Source organism: Eptesicus fuscus, chromosome 6 (assembly GCF_027574615.1).
Source record: "Eptesicus fuscus isolate TK198812 chromosome 6, DD_ASM_mEF_20220401, whole genome shotgun sequence".
NCBI lineage: Eukaryota > Metazoa > Chordata > Mammalia > Chiroptera > Vespertilionidae > Eptesicus > Eptesicus fuscus.
Genome location: NC_072478.1, coordinates 87348965 through 87363958, shown reverse-complemented (window position 1 = coordinate 87363958; position 14994 = coordinate 87348965). Strand labels below are relative to the sequence as shown.

Here is a 14994-nt window from a genome sequence, read left to right as displayed (position 1 = left end):
CTGTAAACTAGAGGACATGAAACATAAAAGCTGGGTTCCATCTAGGCTCAGCTTCACTCCTAATTACTCAAGTGGCCCAAGGCAAGCTCTATCTGAAGCCTCATTTCCCCATCCTATAAAAGGCTAATATGCAAATCGACCGAATGGCGGAACTAATGGTCACTATGATGCGCACTGACCACCAGGGGGCAGACGCTCAATGCAGGAGCTGCCCCCTGATGGTCAGTGCGCTCCCACAGGGGGAGCGCCACCCAGCCTGAAGCTGGGCTCAAGGCTGGTGAGCACAGCGACTGTGGGAGGAGCCTCTCCTGCCTCCGTGGCAGCACTAAGGAGCAGTGAGCCAAGCAGTAAGGAGCAGCGAGCAGGCGGGTGGTAAGGAGTGAGGGGTCCCAGACTGTGAGAGGGCACAGGCTGGGCTGAGGGACACCCCCAACCAGTGCACGAATGTCATGCACCGGGCCTCTAGTTATAAAATAAGAGAGTTGGGCTCTCAGTGTTTGTCAACAGCAGCAAGATAGCCTTTCAGGTGACCCCTGCTCTACCAGCATCTGTGCTGTCATTAAATTTTATCACTACCTTCCAGTCACTGATTTGCAAAAACCCCTCACCCTTCCAAAGCCCCTCAGGCAGCGTGTCACCTCTAGCTAAGAACTTTAAGAAATTTTAGACAACCTTTAAGAAATCTCCATAAAGCATTTTCAGATTCTAACACCCACTAGCCCATGAGGATGAGTAGAGAGATACAAGGCTTACTGACTGCTAAAGAGGGAAAAGTCTGCAGAAAAATAGGAGACAAGTTAAACTAAGCTTCTAAGATGAGATCTTTGAGCAAAACACTGCTCACGTAAGTAGACTATTTTAGACGAAGATCCTTTGCAGGAAAACTGGATAACTTAAGCAATAAGCTAAAATTCTAGTTGGTGATCTCAGATTTCCTTACTCAGCCTCCCCTTTTTAGACGTCACCTTTCTTTCAAGATGAAAGACAAATACTACCAGTTGCCCACTCAAAGACCTCAATTAGCACCATCAGAGAACCCAAAGGAGTGCAGTGCTGAGCTACAGGGCCTTCTACGCCATCCTTTGTTCCATCCAACTCATTGGGAACCGTGCCACACGTCTTTTGGGGCTAATTTTAGCCAGTATGAGCTCCAGAACAATACAAGAAAAGGTGAGTCATTTCCTGATTGGCATGGACATATTTGGAGCTTTTAGAAACTATTTATACTTGCTTCAAAAAATCAGAACTAAAAAGATGTTAGCAATGCTTAAAAAGTGTGGTTTAGTGGAAGAAAAGGCACTGGCATAATTAGTGAACTTAACAAGTCACTTCCCTTGAATCTATTTCCCCTCAGCTAGAAACCTGGAGTTGAACTGATAACCAAAGTCACTTTTAACTCTAAAATTCAAAGTACATTAATGCTAAAATGTTACTCTTTTTCTTTTTGTACTCACTTATTCATTCCTATGAGGTTTAGAAATCATAGAATCTACTCTTCACACAGTAACTCCTGGAAAAACCTTTGAGAAAAAATTCTGACTTAGCAAGTCAATATGGGGATGAGTAGCTAAAAAAAAATTGTCTTCACGTCATGAGTTTGAGCTCAGAAAGAGAACCAAGGCACAAAGTTATTTTAATCAAAGGTGGGGAAAAAAGACATAAAATGAAAAAGAAAAGAAAGCCGAGTAAAAACATAATCTGAAGAAGTGAAGGGCACAGGATCAATAAGATTGTTTCATGCAAAAGCACAGAAAATAAGGTCAACAGACAGACCTTCTGTGCATGAGTGAAGAAAGGCCAAGGAAGGTTCGAACACTATCCAACTCAATCTCCCTACTGCAACTGGGGAAGTACTTTTTGGGGAGACTAACTAGGGTGGGAATAAACAGGATGGCTTCACAGAGGCACACCGGAAGTAGGTACAAGACACTGGACAAAACCTCCTGAGAGACACTAGCACTAGATCCTTCCTGCCCCTTGAAAGATCAAATTACTAGCAATAACAGAGACAATAATTATATTGCTGCCAACAAGGACAGGAATGAAGCCTCACTGAGGATTTAATATATGCCAGGAATGTGTCATCCACTTTACATGAATAATCTTACTGGACTCCTGCAACAACCCTAATGAGTTAGGTAGTGTTGTTAACTTACAGTTACAAATGAAAGGAAACCTAAATCAAGAGTAGAAACATAAAATGACTTGCCCAAGGTTGCATAGCTAAAAACTTGGGAAGCAGGGGTTTGAACTGAGGAAGCTGACTCCAGGACTGTTTTCCTAATTATTATCCTATTCTGTTTCCTAGAATTGGTACTACCCTGAACTTCAACACGGAGCCAGAGGGCAAAAATCATCATCCCAATTATTTTCAAGGAGATGTTGTATGGAAATTGCCCCAGATAAACTTAATAAGTATACTGCAATATAAGTTTTATCTACACAAATAAATCTGGACTATGCTGAATTAAACACAGTACATACACAATCCTAAACTATTTTCACAAAGACAATACCCTTTTTCCTCTTCTATCTACCCAAATTCTACTTATCTAGACCATCCACTCTATAAAACCATCCTGACTATTTTAGTCTTTTTGGCCCTGAATAATTTACAGACTGATGTAAAAATGTGACAAGCATGTATGATTTATACAGTAAGTGCAAAGCATAAAACTGGTAACAAAATACATGTGTTGAACTAAACTTCACAGGGGCTTTGATGCTCATGTATTTACTAAGCATCAATTATCTAGAGAGATGGTATATATTTGGAAAGTTAGATTATGAAAGATCTTGAATATTAGTTAAGTACCTCCACTCTTTTATTTTTTTATTTTTATTTTTTAAAATATATTTTATTGAGTTTTTACAGAGAGGAAGGAGAGGGATAGAGAGTTAGAAACATCGATGAGAGAGAAACATCGATCAGCTGCCTCTCGCACACCCCCCACTGGGGACGTGCCCGCAACCAAGGCACATGCCCCTGACTGGAATCGAACCCGGGACCCCCGAGTCCGCAGGCCCACGCTCTATCCACTGAGCCAAACCGGTTTCGGCAGTACCTCCACTCTTAATAGGAGCATAGATTGAAAGGACTTCGAGCTAAGGAGTGAGAAGATGTGAGCTACACATCTGAATAGCAAAACAGTCAGTGTAAAGGATGGGCTGTTAAAAATTTAACCCTACTAGGAAATGAATAAATTAACATGGGATAGTCATCCATGGGAAATTATAAAACCATTACAGATAATGTTTCTGAAGAATATTTAAAGACATGATATATTAAATGAAAAAAGGGAAGATACAGAACTTGTATATTAACACAAAAAAAAAGACCAAAATATTAACTAATAATAGCTTTTCTTTGGATGGCATAAGATTATGGGTAACATTTTATTCTTTCTTTTTAAAACAGTCTACAATGAAATTGACTTACTTGTATGGTCAGAAAATGAAAATAAGCATTAATTTTTAAAGTTATCTGTTCTGAAGGAAAATCTACTTTGTGGACTTCCAAATCAGCAATGGCCAATAGATTTTACCTTTGGGATCCACTTCCCTCCAAGGAAGTTACCACACATAGGGCACTTAGGTGGTTTGTGCCTTGTGACATAAGTAAAGGAGCAACCTGGGCTGGTGCATGTCCCATGGCCTCGGCGGGTATATGTAGTGGTCTGTAAAAATTAAAAAAAAAAAAAAAAAAGGGTCAGAATCAACACCACAGTCTAACCTCTCTCAGATCCTGATGACCATTATCACAACAATGCCAGCAGGATACTAGCTTGTAGAAGGATAGGCAATCTATAATAATAAAAGCGTAAAATGCTTAATTAGACCGGACTTCCTTCCAGATGACCTTCCAGACGAAGCCAGGGTCCCAGGTGCCAGAGAAGCCAGTGCCGGCAGCCAAGGGAAGGAAGGCCTACTCTTGCACAAATTTTGTGCACCGGGCCTCTAGTTCATGGTATAAAAGGTTGGAGTTGGAAAGGTCTGACTAGCTACAACTAGTGCACTTTTTAGAAAGTTCAAATGAGAAAAGAGAGCTGTCCAAGGTTATAGTTAGGCACCAGAAAAATAAAGATCGTAATAGCTGCTATTTTTTAAATTGATACATAACTGACATATAACGTTAGTTTCAGATGCCCAACATAATGATCAATATTTGTATATGTTGCATAACAATCACCACAATAAATCTAGTTAATATCCATGAGTATATATTTGTAATTTTTTTTCTTGTGATAGAGTGGTTGCTATTAATTGAGCAGGGAATCACACAGTGCTGAACACTTTACATAGTATCTCATTTAATGCTCTTAGCAATGCTCTTAAGTTTATCACTCCTGAGGTTCAGAGCGGTTAAATGCTTTGCCTCAAATAGTAGTAATTCAAGGGCAGAGGTAGACCTAGAAACCAGATCTCTCTATTTCTTGGTCCAAAATTTCCATGCACCCAGCTGCACCCTATGGCTTTGAATACTTCAAAGAATGTGCTTCATCTTCATTCTTTATTAGTTAAAAGTCAGAGAACTTAGGGTTCAGAGATAAAAAAGTAGACCATGGTCACTAAAAAATGAGAGGGAACTCCAATAGAAACCAGAATTTAAGTACTATTTTCGATACCTGGTTGGCCATCCAAGTATGCAGAGGGCAGACTTGTTTGAGTTATACCTAACATTTTCAACTATACAGGTGGTCAACTTTGTTATTCAAAGGTCCATTTTATTTGCATATGAATATACTCAGCCACTGGCTCTCACCATCCCTGCTGATTTCCCTTTCAACAGGCTATATTACAATGGGTTGTTACATTGCAGTTACAAGTAGAAATTAGCCATAAACCATTTCTAGATTATTGTTGGAAAGAAAACATTCCCTGTCAGATTTGTTCTGTCACTAATGAATGTGTATTCAGCTATCAATCCCAGCTTCCCTAGCCTGGCCAAAAATAAATAAATAAATAACCTCCCTTGAGAAAACACCTAGCTGCCACTAGGCTACCTCTTTCAGGACACCTAGGAAAAGGTGATTATGACAATGATAACAACAGGGCAAAAATGAGTGTGAAGTGGTGTGGCACCAGGAAAAAAGACCAAGCTGTGGATTAAAGCTTTGCTACTGACACACTGAATGACCAGATAATCCCTGAGAACTTTGCCAGTCCCAGCGTCCGAAGGTCTAAGACTTCTAGGAAACTACCTGAAAGAGAATTGTTATGGAGGCCTAGTCTCCATCAATTCCCCACACACTGACCAGTTTGATAGAGGTGGGATTTTCCACAACCGAGTAGGCAGGAAGAGGCAACATGATGAACTGTGTGGCTGGCGCAGAGGAGCTACTCTCACTGGAATCCTGTGGGCAAATGGAGAGAGACAGAGTGAAGTACACCGAGGACCTCCCTCAACACCAAGACTACATCGAGTCCAATAACCACAATGTGCTTATTTAAAAAAATAATCTACAATTGTTTCAAAATAAGTTTACTTAAGAGCAAATAAAAGTAGAAAAGAAACATTATGACAGGGAATGTACTATCCTCATTTTATAGATAAAAAACTGAGGTTCTCAGAGACTTCGGACTCCTAAGATCACATAAGCAGTTAGTGAAAGAACCCAACCCTTCCGGCCCTATCAAATGTCCTTACCCGGCCAGTGGCATGCTTGGCTATTATAAGCAGCACTGAGACAACAAACAATAAAATGGATTCAGGCCTGGCATGGATTCTTCTGCAGAGGTACCTGCTCTCATCTTTACAGGCCATAGGGCTACAGCATGCTGGTCCTACCTCTGAGGATACCATCCTACCAAGTGTAATAAAGGGCATGGTGGCATATTCCTACTTCAGGGGTCCAGGCTGTGGATCACTGAAGCTGCTCTTCCCCCTCATTTGGGCGTGACATGTAAGCTCTGGACAGAGACTTGCCTCTTCTTCCTCAATGATTAGTCCCATCAACCTGAAGAGAATTCCCTTCTTCCTACCTAACCTGTACCCATGAAGACCATTTGAAAATTCTCCTACACAGTTCAAGGTGCCACTCTGTTTGTTGAAACAATCTTCAGGAAACATAAAATCCTGACTGATACTAATACCTGACAGATCCTGGCTTTACCTCATGGTAGCCCACATACCATTTCCTCCTTCCTGCTAATGTATTATGTACTACCTCGTATGAGGAAAGTTCCACCTATGCTGGGCAAGAGGAGCTAGCAAGATGCCTGAGAAACAGGGAACAACTTGGAGCAAGCCCAGGGTTAAGAAGGCTCAAGAGGACTGCAGTCCCACTGGAGGTGCCCCGTCAGCAGCTCTCTCCATTACCACAGCTCCAAGGTCACACTGCATGGCGCTGGCTGCCTTTTTAGAAATTCTCGAGGAAGTAAGACATCAGCACCAAAGCCACTTACCCTCATGACTGTTACCACGGACATGCTCTCCCCCACCGGGGGTTGAGGCACAGCCAGGCTTCCGGTGGGGAGGTCTGGTGAGCCGTTCACTAAGGTCTCTTCAATTACCAGGCTTGTCTGGTAAGGCTGGTGGCTCTCCCCTACCTCCAGGGAAGCCTCCTCCAGGAGCACATCCTGGCTAAGGATCTCTGAGGTGGTGATCTCCTGTACAGCACCCGGCTGGGCAAGGGCTCCCACCTCCTCAGCTAGGGCCTCCACAGCCATGCACTGCTCTGCCATGCCTGCATGGCTAGGCACCGTCTCCAAGGCTGTGTTGGATACAAGAGATGGTCCTTTTGAGGACACCTGGTTCTGGGCCACACACAGTTCCAGCTGAGGGCAGCTCCGGTCCTCCTGCAGGCTGCTCTTGGGGATGATGATGTAATCCGAGCGGGGCAGGATCTTGCGGAAACCTGGGATGTCCGGAACCACAGCGGTCAGTGTAGAGAGCTTAGAGTTCTGAAGATGAGGAGGCCAGAAAAGGGAGACAAGCAAAGATAAATGGAGTAAAGTAACATGGATATATATATGTATGTATGTGTGTGTGTGTGTGTGTGTGTGTGTGTATGAGCTTTTTTTTTCTCCCTGCAAAAGGGACCAGAAAGACTCTACTCTCTTGACTTAAGATTTAGATAGGTTCAGCCTCTGTAACAGCAATGCCATCTTCATTTGAATCACACTTTAACCAATGTAGTTTCCTTGCTCATTCACACAGGAAACTGAGAACATGGATTAGACTCTGCAAAGGGCACTGATCTTGGCATCCAGGTGTGGCATAATCTCGAGCAAATCCGGTCCCCTTTTTGGACTAGCTACCCAAACTGTAAAACGAGGGATCTGAATCTAGCTACTTATGAGTTCCTTTCCAGCTCTGATACTTTAGGATTCCACAGTAGCAGAAAATTTAAACAACAGAATTTATAATGTGCAATAAAAGAGCAAAAAGCCTAAATTACAAGTCAAGGCCTAGTTGGAACTCAAGGCAGCAAGAGTTCAAACACTGTTGGTTTCTCCCAGATTACAAAGAAAAGGATGATGAGATCATGGAGCTAAGAGGCCTCCTAAGAGAATGTACCTTTGGGAGGGGTTATCTGACAAGGGCCTAAATAAATTGGGGGTGGGGAGAAGAATACAAATATTAACACTGACCTAGGGTCTTCAAATTTAGAAAATAATTTCCTAACCAAAAAACAACACTGTTAAGTTAGATACTATTATTATTCCCACTCGGCAATGAAGGAATTGAAGCTCATGGAGGTACCCTTTCCCAAAACACAAAACTAGCAAGTAAAAAGCTGGGACTCCAGGCCAGGTCTACTAAAATGTTCTGCTTCCTCTCCCCCTATAAGGACTGTTTCCCAGACTCACAGTTTATAAACAAATTACCTGGAGGAGGGAGTACACAGTGGCATCTCCAATACTGTAGGTAACACAAAGCTGTTCCTGGGAGAGGAATGCCAAGCCAATAAGGACAAAATATCTAAATGGCAGTGGCAGACAGGCTCCACTAAGGGAAACCAGGTACTAGAAGCACAACCCTGCATGACTAATTGGCACCAAGAAAAAGGTGCTTTTGTGTTTGCCCCCTTTTTCAATTTAAACTGAAAGTTACCCAATAAGAAAAATAGAAAAGTTCAAAGTGAGAACTGAAATGGAACAAAAAATATTTCAGAAGCATTCTTTAAAAGAAACGCTAAGTCAATTATAAAAGGATCTTAAAATCAAAAGCAATAAAGTCAATGAGTCTACTTAAGGTACAAAGGAAGCACTCAGATGAAACAGGAAAGCAGACAGACCGAATCCTTTATGGAACCTTTACTGAAGAGATAATGGAGAAATGATATTCTCAAGTCATCCTTTGAAGCAGACAGGTCAGGAGAACAAAACTAACTAGTGGCAAATGCACAGGATGGTCCGGACTTAATCAACAGATTCAAGGATAGAGAAATCAGGATGGCCTAAATCAGCGGTCACCAACCTTTTGGACCTCACGGACCACCAGTTGGCAACCACTGGCCTAAAAGACATTCATCTTACAGGCTGGAAGGAATAACACTGGAACTATGGGCTCTACTCCTTGGTAGGAGACCTGAGGGGCTGCTGAGGAGACAGCATGCCACAAGTACTCTGCTAGGCTTTCCAAGTATGCAGAAAGAGGGTCTCACCTTCACACCAGGCAATGTGGGTGAGGTCAAACACAGCATATAAAGCAGGGGTGGGGAATGTCTGGCCCATGGGCCTTATAAAGCTCTCGAAATCATTTGGTCTGGCCCTGCCAAGGCATTAGGGGTGAGCTAATTAAATGTTTGCCCAAATATAGCAGGCTAATTTTTAAGGTGATACTTTTGTATGGCCCATGAATAATAACATAAATATCCAAATGGCCATTCACAGAAAAAAAGGTTCCCAACCCCCGACATAAAGCCTCACCCAGTCTTGGCATAGTCCAGATGCTCATTAAATGCCACCTTTTATTATATGGTCACTGAACATTGAATCTACTAAAGAGTGATATTTATTGACCTAGTCAGTATGTGCCAAGAACTCAGCTACGTGCTTTACATTATCTATTTTAAATACTATGAGTAGATACAATTATCTCCATTTTACAAATGAGAAAACCAAAACTCAAAGGTTAAGTGGTTCTTCCAAGGTCACAGCTAGTTAGTATCAGAGCTAATCTATTCATGTTCTGGTGGCAGAGGTAAAATAATGGTAGATATAAATTAAAAATGGATAACAAAGAATCATTGCAGAGGATTTATTTTATGTTTTTTAAAGTCTTATTAAGACCTACAATAATGTATTTTTAAGAACCATATCTCTACTCCATCCCTGGCTGGTGTGGTTCAGTGAATAGAGCACCGGCCTGAGCAACGAAAGGTTTCAGGTTCAACTCCCAGTCAAGGGCATGTACCTGGGTTGCAGGTTCGTTCTCGGCCCCCTGTGGGGATACACACAGGAGGCAGCCAGCTGATATGTCTCTCTCACATTGATGTCTCTCTCTCTTCCTTCTTCCCTCTTTCCCTCCCTCCTTCACTTCCACTCTCTCTGAAAAGCAATAGAAAAAATATCCTCAGGTGAGAATTAACAAACAAAAAAATCACTACAGATTAGGTGAAAATTTTTTGGTATCATGGGCAAAAAGATTGTTGACTTTATAAGGGCCAAACCAAAGGGAGTATGTGTACTTCTTCTAGACTCCACTTCCTTTCCCCCCCGCCCCTCACCCTCCCACAGTGATTGTTTCCCAGATTCACAGTTTATAAACAAATTATCTGGAGGAGGAAGTACACAGTGACATCTCCAATACTATAGGTAACACGAAGCTGTTCCTGGAAGAGGAATGCCAAGCCAATAAGGACAAAATATCTAATTGGCAGTGGCAATGAGCTCCACAAAGGGAAAAATACAGCCTGTTCTGCCAAACAGTTGCATTCCTGGGGAACCTTTGCTTTACATTATAAAAAAAAAAGAAGTTAGAGACAATTGTTTTCATTTAAAAAAATGGAGTTAAGGTTAAAAGGTTTCAGCATGCCATAACAAGGTTATTTTCCTAAAGGTATTTTAGTTTAAAAAAACAAAGCAGTGTTAACAGTTGTCAGTTAATTTTGTTATTGTGAACTAGAATAACAAAATCGCTGAGGGACACAAACCCAAATGCCTCCTTGCTTATTCTTTAATCCATGCACCCAAACCTTCAGTCTCCTCCATCATCTTCTGCTTTAACCTTGCATTTCTGCTTCTAGCAAAGTTCACAGCCATCAGTGGTGATATTATACAAAGCAACTATACCTATCTCTAAACAGAGTCCAACTGCTGATCATTATACCTGACAGTAATCATTAGAACACAAATTAATTATATTACGTTCAATTTATAACATGATCATTCATGATGTAGGAGAAATGCCTATAGTGGGTGGGCAAAAGTAGATTTACTGTCCTAAGTACATGAAACAGAGTTTATTCTTGTATTATATTTTTCCATACCAACTGTAAACCTACCTTTGCCCTGTATAAAGAAAAATATTTACTACCCACAAGAATAAAGGGGCTCCAAGATATGCTAAAATTCAGAAAAAGAGCCAAGGCTCACTGCAGATAACTCAGAAAATGCCATCTCCATGTATTGCTGCAACCAGAGGACAAAAGAGTACATTGTATCTATCGTCAAAAGTAAAGCAGGCAATATCAGACAAAAGAAAGAAAAATGACTCAATTCAAAGTTTTCCCAAGAAAAGGAAACAGGAGAACAGAGGTTGATCTCCCCTAGGCCTTTACCATTGAACCAACGGAGAAATCAGTTGGGGAAAAAATTACTTACAGGATCCAAACCTTCTTTCTCTAGTTTGGCTTTCTCCAAGTAGTAACTCCTTTCAGCCACACTGAGAAGCCTCCAACTCTCGCTAATCTTCTTATTGATCTCAGACTGTGGGAGGTGGGGCAGCTCCTGCTGAACTTTCAGGTAGATGTCATAATAGTACAGAAGGTAAGCCGACCTGAGGAAGTAATGACTTCTTAAGGTTTTCCCTCATTTAACTAGTAGATACTACAATGTTAGAGTTTGGATAATGAAGAGGTAGACACAAAACTCAGTATTTCATTTCAAAGCATTTAACTAAATAAGAACTGGAGCAAAGAAACATTTAAATAAGATCCCTAGATGGTGCATCAGAGGTTTCTCTCTTTAGAAACCAGGAAGCAAAGGCTTGTCTGGTTTACTTCCATGGACCTCTTTTTCTGCAGGGATGAGTGGCTTTAAAACCCAATATGAGCAAAGACAGACACAGATGCCCTGTCATTCCACCCTCAGGAAGGTTAGCTAGGGGGCTGATTACATAGTCGGGTCACCACTCACAGCCTTTACAGACTATGGTTATCTCAGGCTGAGAGAGGGCAGCAAGGAGAATTATCAAAGTGACCCAATGCAGCAAGAAGTTAGGAGTATTCACAATTAAGAAGGAGAACAGAGCTATAACTTGAATAGTCTTTACAGGTATCTTGGTACTATTTATAATGCCACGTTTTTATTAATGTTTTATTTTAAATATATTTAAATACTAACAATGGTAATAATAAATAACATAGTTATTTTGTACAGTAAATCTTCCCAAGAACACTGACAGGTTCTTGGAATTGTGGCAAAACAATGTATAATGAAACCAATTTTATCAGAGGCTAATTGATATAAACAAGAGTTAAGTCCCTATAGCATCCCATCAGTGGTATAATGAAACGATATTGAAAAAACTGATGTTATTCGAGGATCTGCTTACACAGCTTCCACCATTGGTATGGTACAATTTCTTCTGACAGCCTGGAAACATGACCAAAATCTAGCCAGGAATGGCAACTGCTGGCATCAGTCTCCCACTTACCACTCCCCATCTCCCTCTCCCACAACCCCAATGGCCATCTAGAGACTTCTACTGACATGGCACTCTCAGTAAATATGGATGCAGCTTTAAAGTCTTCCTCAATATAACTCTCCAAGCAGCTACTGTTGATAAATGCCAGCTACCAAAACATGTTGACTTACCTGGGTTTCTTGGCTTTTTCTCCATGTATTTTATACTTTTTCTTCTTCTTGGGTGGCCCAGGGGAAGTGTAACAGTAGGATTCCTCAATTTCCTCCATCACAACAGTTACCTCAGTACCATCATATGATGCATCCATGGCTAGAAGACAGTCAAACACAAATATGTTTCAAGAATCCACCTTAAAGGGAACAGCAAATGACTCCTTATCTCTGCCAGGGCCTTAAGGCTGAGTCATTTCCCAAACTCAGTACTCCTAAGAAATTCCTGGGGGGTACTTATTAGACACAGATTTCAGGATTCCCCCTGGCCTTCTGAATCAGAATCTCCAGAGGGTATGAAAATGTGCATGCTTAATGAGTGCCCTAGGTGATTCCTTTGACCAGACAAATGTGGGAACACTAACTTAGCCCTTTCACTTATAGGATACTCACAGTAATCCTTTGGCTCAAAGATTTTAGTGGCACATTATAAGAATCCCAGAAGTTCCCTTCCTCATGCTTCATCAACTTAAGCAAACTGCTTAATTCACTCATTCATTCAAACATGTAGTAAGTGCCTATATATGAGAGATTTCTTTACACTCTGCCAACTTGTGTGACTCCGGGCAGGTCCTTTAGCTGCAGGTTCAGTTTTCTCATGCCTCACCCACCTTACTACAGATTTTTACTGGCAAGGCTCAAGGACATCATAGCAACAATCCTATAGCAACAATCCTATCTGAGAATAGTCGATTGCTATACAAAAGAAAGGGTTCATTATGAAAGATGAATCATCTTTGGCTGAGGTGCTAACGACCTGCCCAAGGCCACCACAGCAAATAGGACTTGCATTACAGATTTTTTTCCCCCCCAATTCAAAAACTCAATTATCTAGGCCTTTTTTCATTATAATACACTGCTCCCCAACTCCACTGGTAACCCTCTAAACCAGCACAGGTCAATAAACGTTCTGTGATGACAGAAATGTCCTATTATTTGTGCTCTCCAATATGATAGCCACTTATGGCTAATGACCATCCGAAATATGGCTGGTGTGACTAAGGAATTAATCTTGTTTAATTGTAATTAACTTAAATAGCTACATATGGCTAGTAGCTATGGCACTGAGTAGCACAGGTGCAAACAGTAATCTGACAGACCAACATTAGCTCTCTGCCACTGGTCTAAGAAACAGAAAATCTACTAACAGCTCTTCCTAGTTAGTAAAAGAAAGGCATACAACAGCTGAATGAGTTAGTTGTGGCTACTTTCTAAGTTGGAGTTTCACTCACGAGACTCAATCTTGGAGGCAGAAAGGTTCCCAAAAACCAAGTGAATTTTATGAGAATGAAATAACATGTTGCTCCTGAAAATCTGTCAATTTTTGGAGAGAATTTAGGATTCTGGGAACGAGTTGTGGTAGTAAACCCAGGGCTGATCTGTGTATTACAAAGCCCACTCACATCTCATTTAGACCTCACTACACAAATGGTAAGGTACCATATGGGGTATAATGAGAAAGACAGCACAGCATGTTGAGTCAGGAGACCTGGATCCAAGTCTAACGCTCTCACCATGTCATCTCCGACAAACTGTAAATTTCAGTTTGTTCCTCAAGTGAGACAAAGAGACTGGAATCAGTGGCTCCTAACTTTTTGGGAGGCAAGAATCCCTTTGAGAATGCTGTGAAAGCTAAAAACCCCTTTCATAGAAAATACAGACAAAAAAAATATTTCACCTATAATTTTAAAGATATACTCTAGGATAAGAACTCATTATTCTATTTCTATTAAAGTTATTTCTAGTTCTGTGTCATCTCTAAATTATTTCCCTTCTCATTGTAACACACACACACACACACACACACCCCTACATACTGTCATAGTGCAACCCTGGAAGAGAACATAACCCACAATTTGGCTGGGTAAGAGGCCAGTGCCTTCAATGAGTAAGGGAAGCTAGAGTTCAAATCAAGGCCATGTGAGTACTGTACTTTTTTGCCCTTAATAACTGATTTCTCAGCCCTTCAGAGTCTTGCAGAGAAAAGCAATAATTGCAAGAGAGCACATAGGGTTTTAGCACCCAGAGCCTGGGTCTACGATTGTCTTCAGATCCTAGGCCTCAGTACAGCAATGCCCCCTTCCCCCGCCCCCCCCCCCCCCAAAAAAAGGCAGGACAATATAAAGGTTAAAACCAGGGCTCTGAAGGGCAGAAAAACAGGATTCTAATTTAAGGTACACATTTTAACAGCGCCCGCAGAGCTCTATGACCTTGGGCAATCTACTTACTCTAAGTCTTAGTTTTCTCACCTGCAAAGCAGAGTTACGGGCAGTACTTGAAATCTGCGAGAGACTTCCACTGCCCCATCATATTCTCCTCCCAACCTCATGAGACAGCGCTGACGGCTCAGCTATGGACTATGGTTTGACTCTGGAAGAGTTTCTTTCCCTCTGGGTCCCTCATATCTCAAAGGTACCGAATGCGAATGCGGGAGGAGACTACGGTTCCCAGCTCCTACTTTGCAGAAGGCAACAGGGCTCGGGAGCCACCCCACCCAGCTCGAGGTCGCCTAGCCCGTCGCGGCGCGGAGCAGCGCGGCGCTCAAGGGCGGGACTTACCCCGAGGAGCGTGGACACCGCGCGGCTCACATTCCCGGAGGCACCCGGCCCGGGGGCTCGACGAGCGGGCTGGCCCGCGCCCTCGCGCTCCCCGCTGTCGGCGAGAGGCGGCTCCAGTCGTGACAGTGGCAACAAGGAAGTGGAGGCGAGGGCTCGCGCGCGCATCCCGGGGGCTGGAGGAGCCCAGGACCCGCGGCCCCGCCCGGCGACACACGGCGCGGAGTCGCGACAGCCCCTTTCGCTGCTCCTCCTCCTCTGAGTCGCGATAGGAGGTCTTGGAGGGCGGGTGTGGGAGCACAGGTCGCTCCGCAGGGTCTTCAGCGACGCCTGCAGAGGGCCCGGGGGTCAGGCCCCGGGGAGCCCGAGGAAGACAGCAGAAACGCGGGCGTCGCCGCGGCACCGGGTCGGCGCT

At 42.6% G+C, this 14994-nt stretch overlaps 1 protein-coding gene across 2 annotated transcripts in view; it reads right to left on the bottom strand.

Annotated features, from left to right (window-relative positions):
* HMGXB3 (HMG-box containing 3) overlaps window positions 1-14890 on the bottom strand; it is a 44619-nt gene extending 29729 nt beyond the window's left edge. Inside the window, exons 1-6 of one of the 2 annotated variants that reach the window (XM_008152203.3) lie at window positions 14583-14890; window positions 11986-12124; window positions 10771-10945; window positions 6406-6903; window positions 5256-5354; window positions 3546-3677 (exon numbers count right to left, since the gene is read on the bottom strand). In XM_008152203.3, the coding sequence (XP_008150425.2) occupies window positions 3546-3677; window positions 5256-5354; window positions 6406-6903; window positions 10771-10945; window positions 11986-12122 (1041 nt within the window). In that variant the 5' untranslated portion in view covers window positions 12123-12124; window positions 14583-14890. The remainder of the gene's footprint in view (window positions 1-3545; window positions 3678-5255; window positions 5355-6405; window positions 6904-10770; window positions 10946-11985; window positions 12125-14582) is intronic. The other variant, XM_028161546.2, reaches the window with a different exon arrangement.
* Between the last annotated feature and the right edge of the window lie 104 nt (window positions 14891-14994).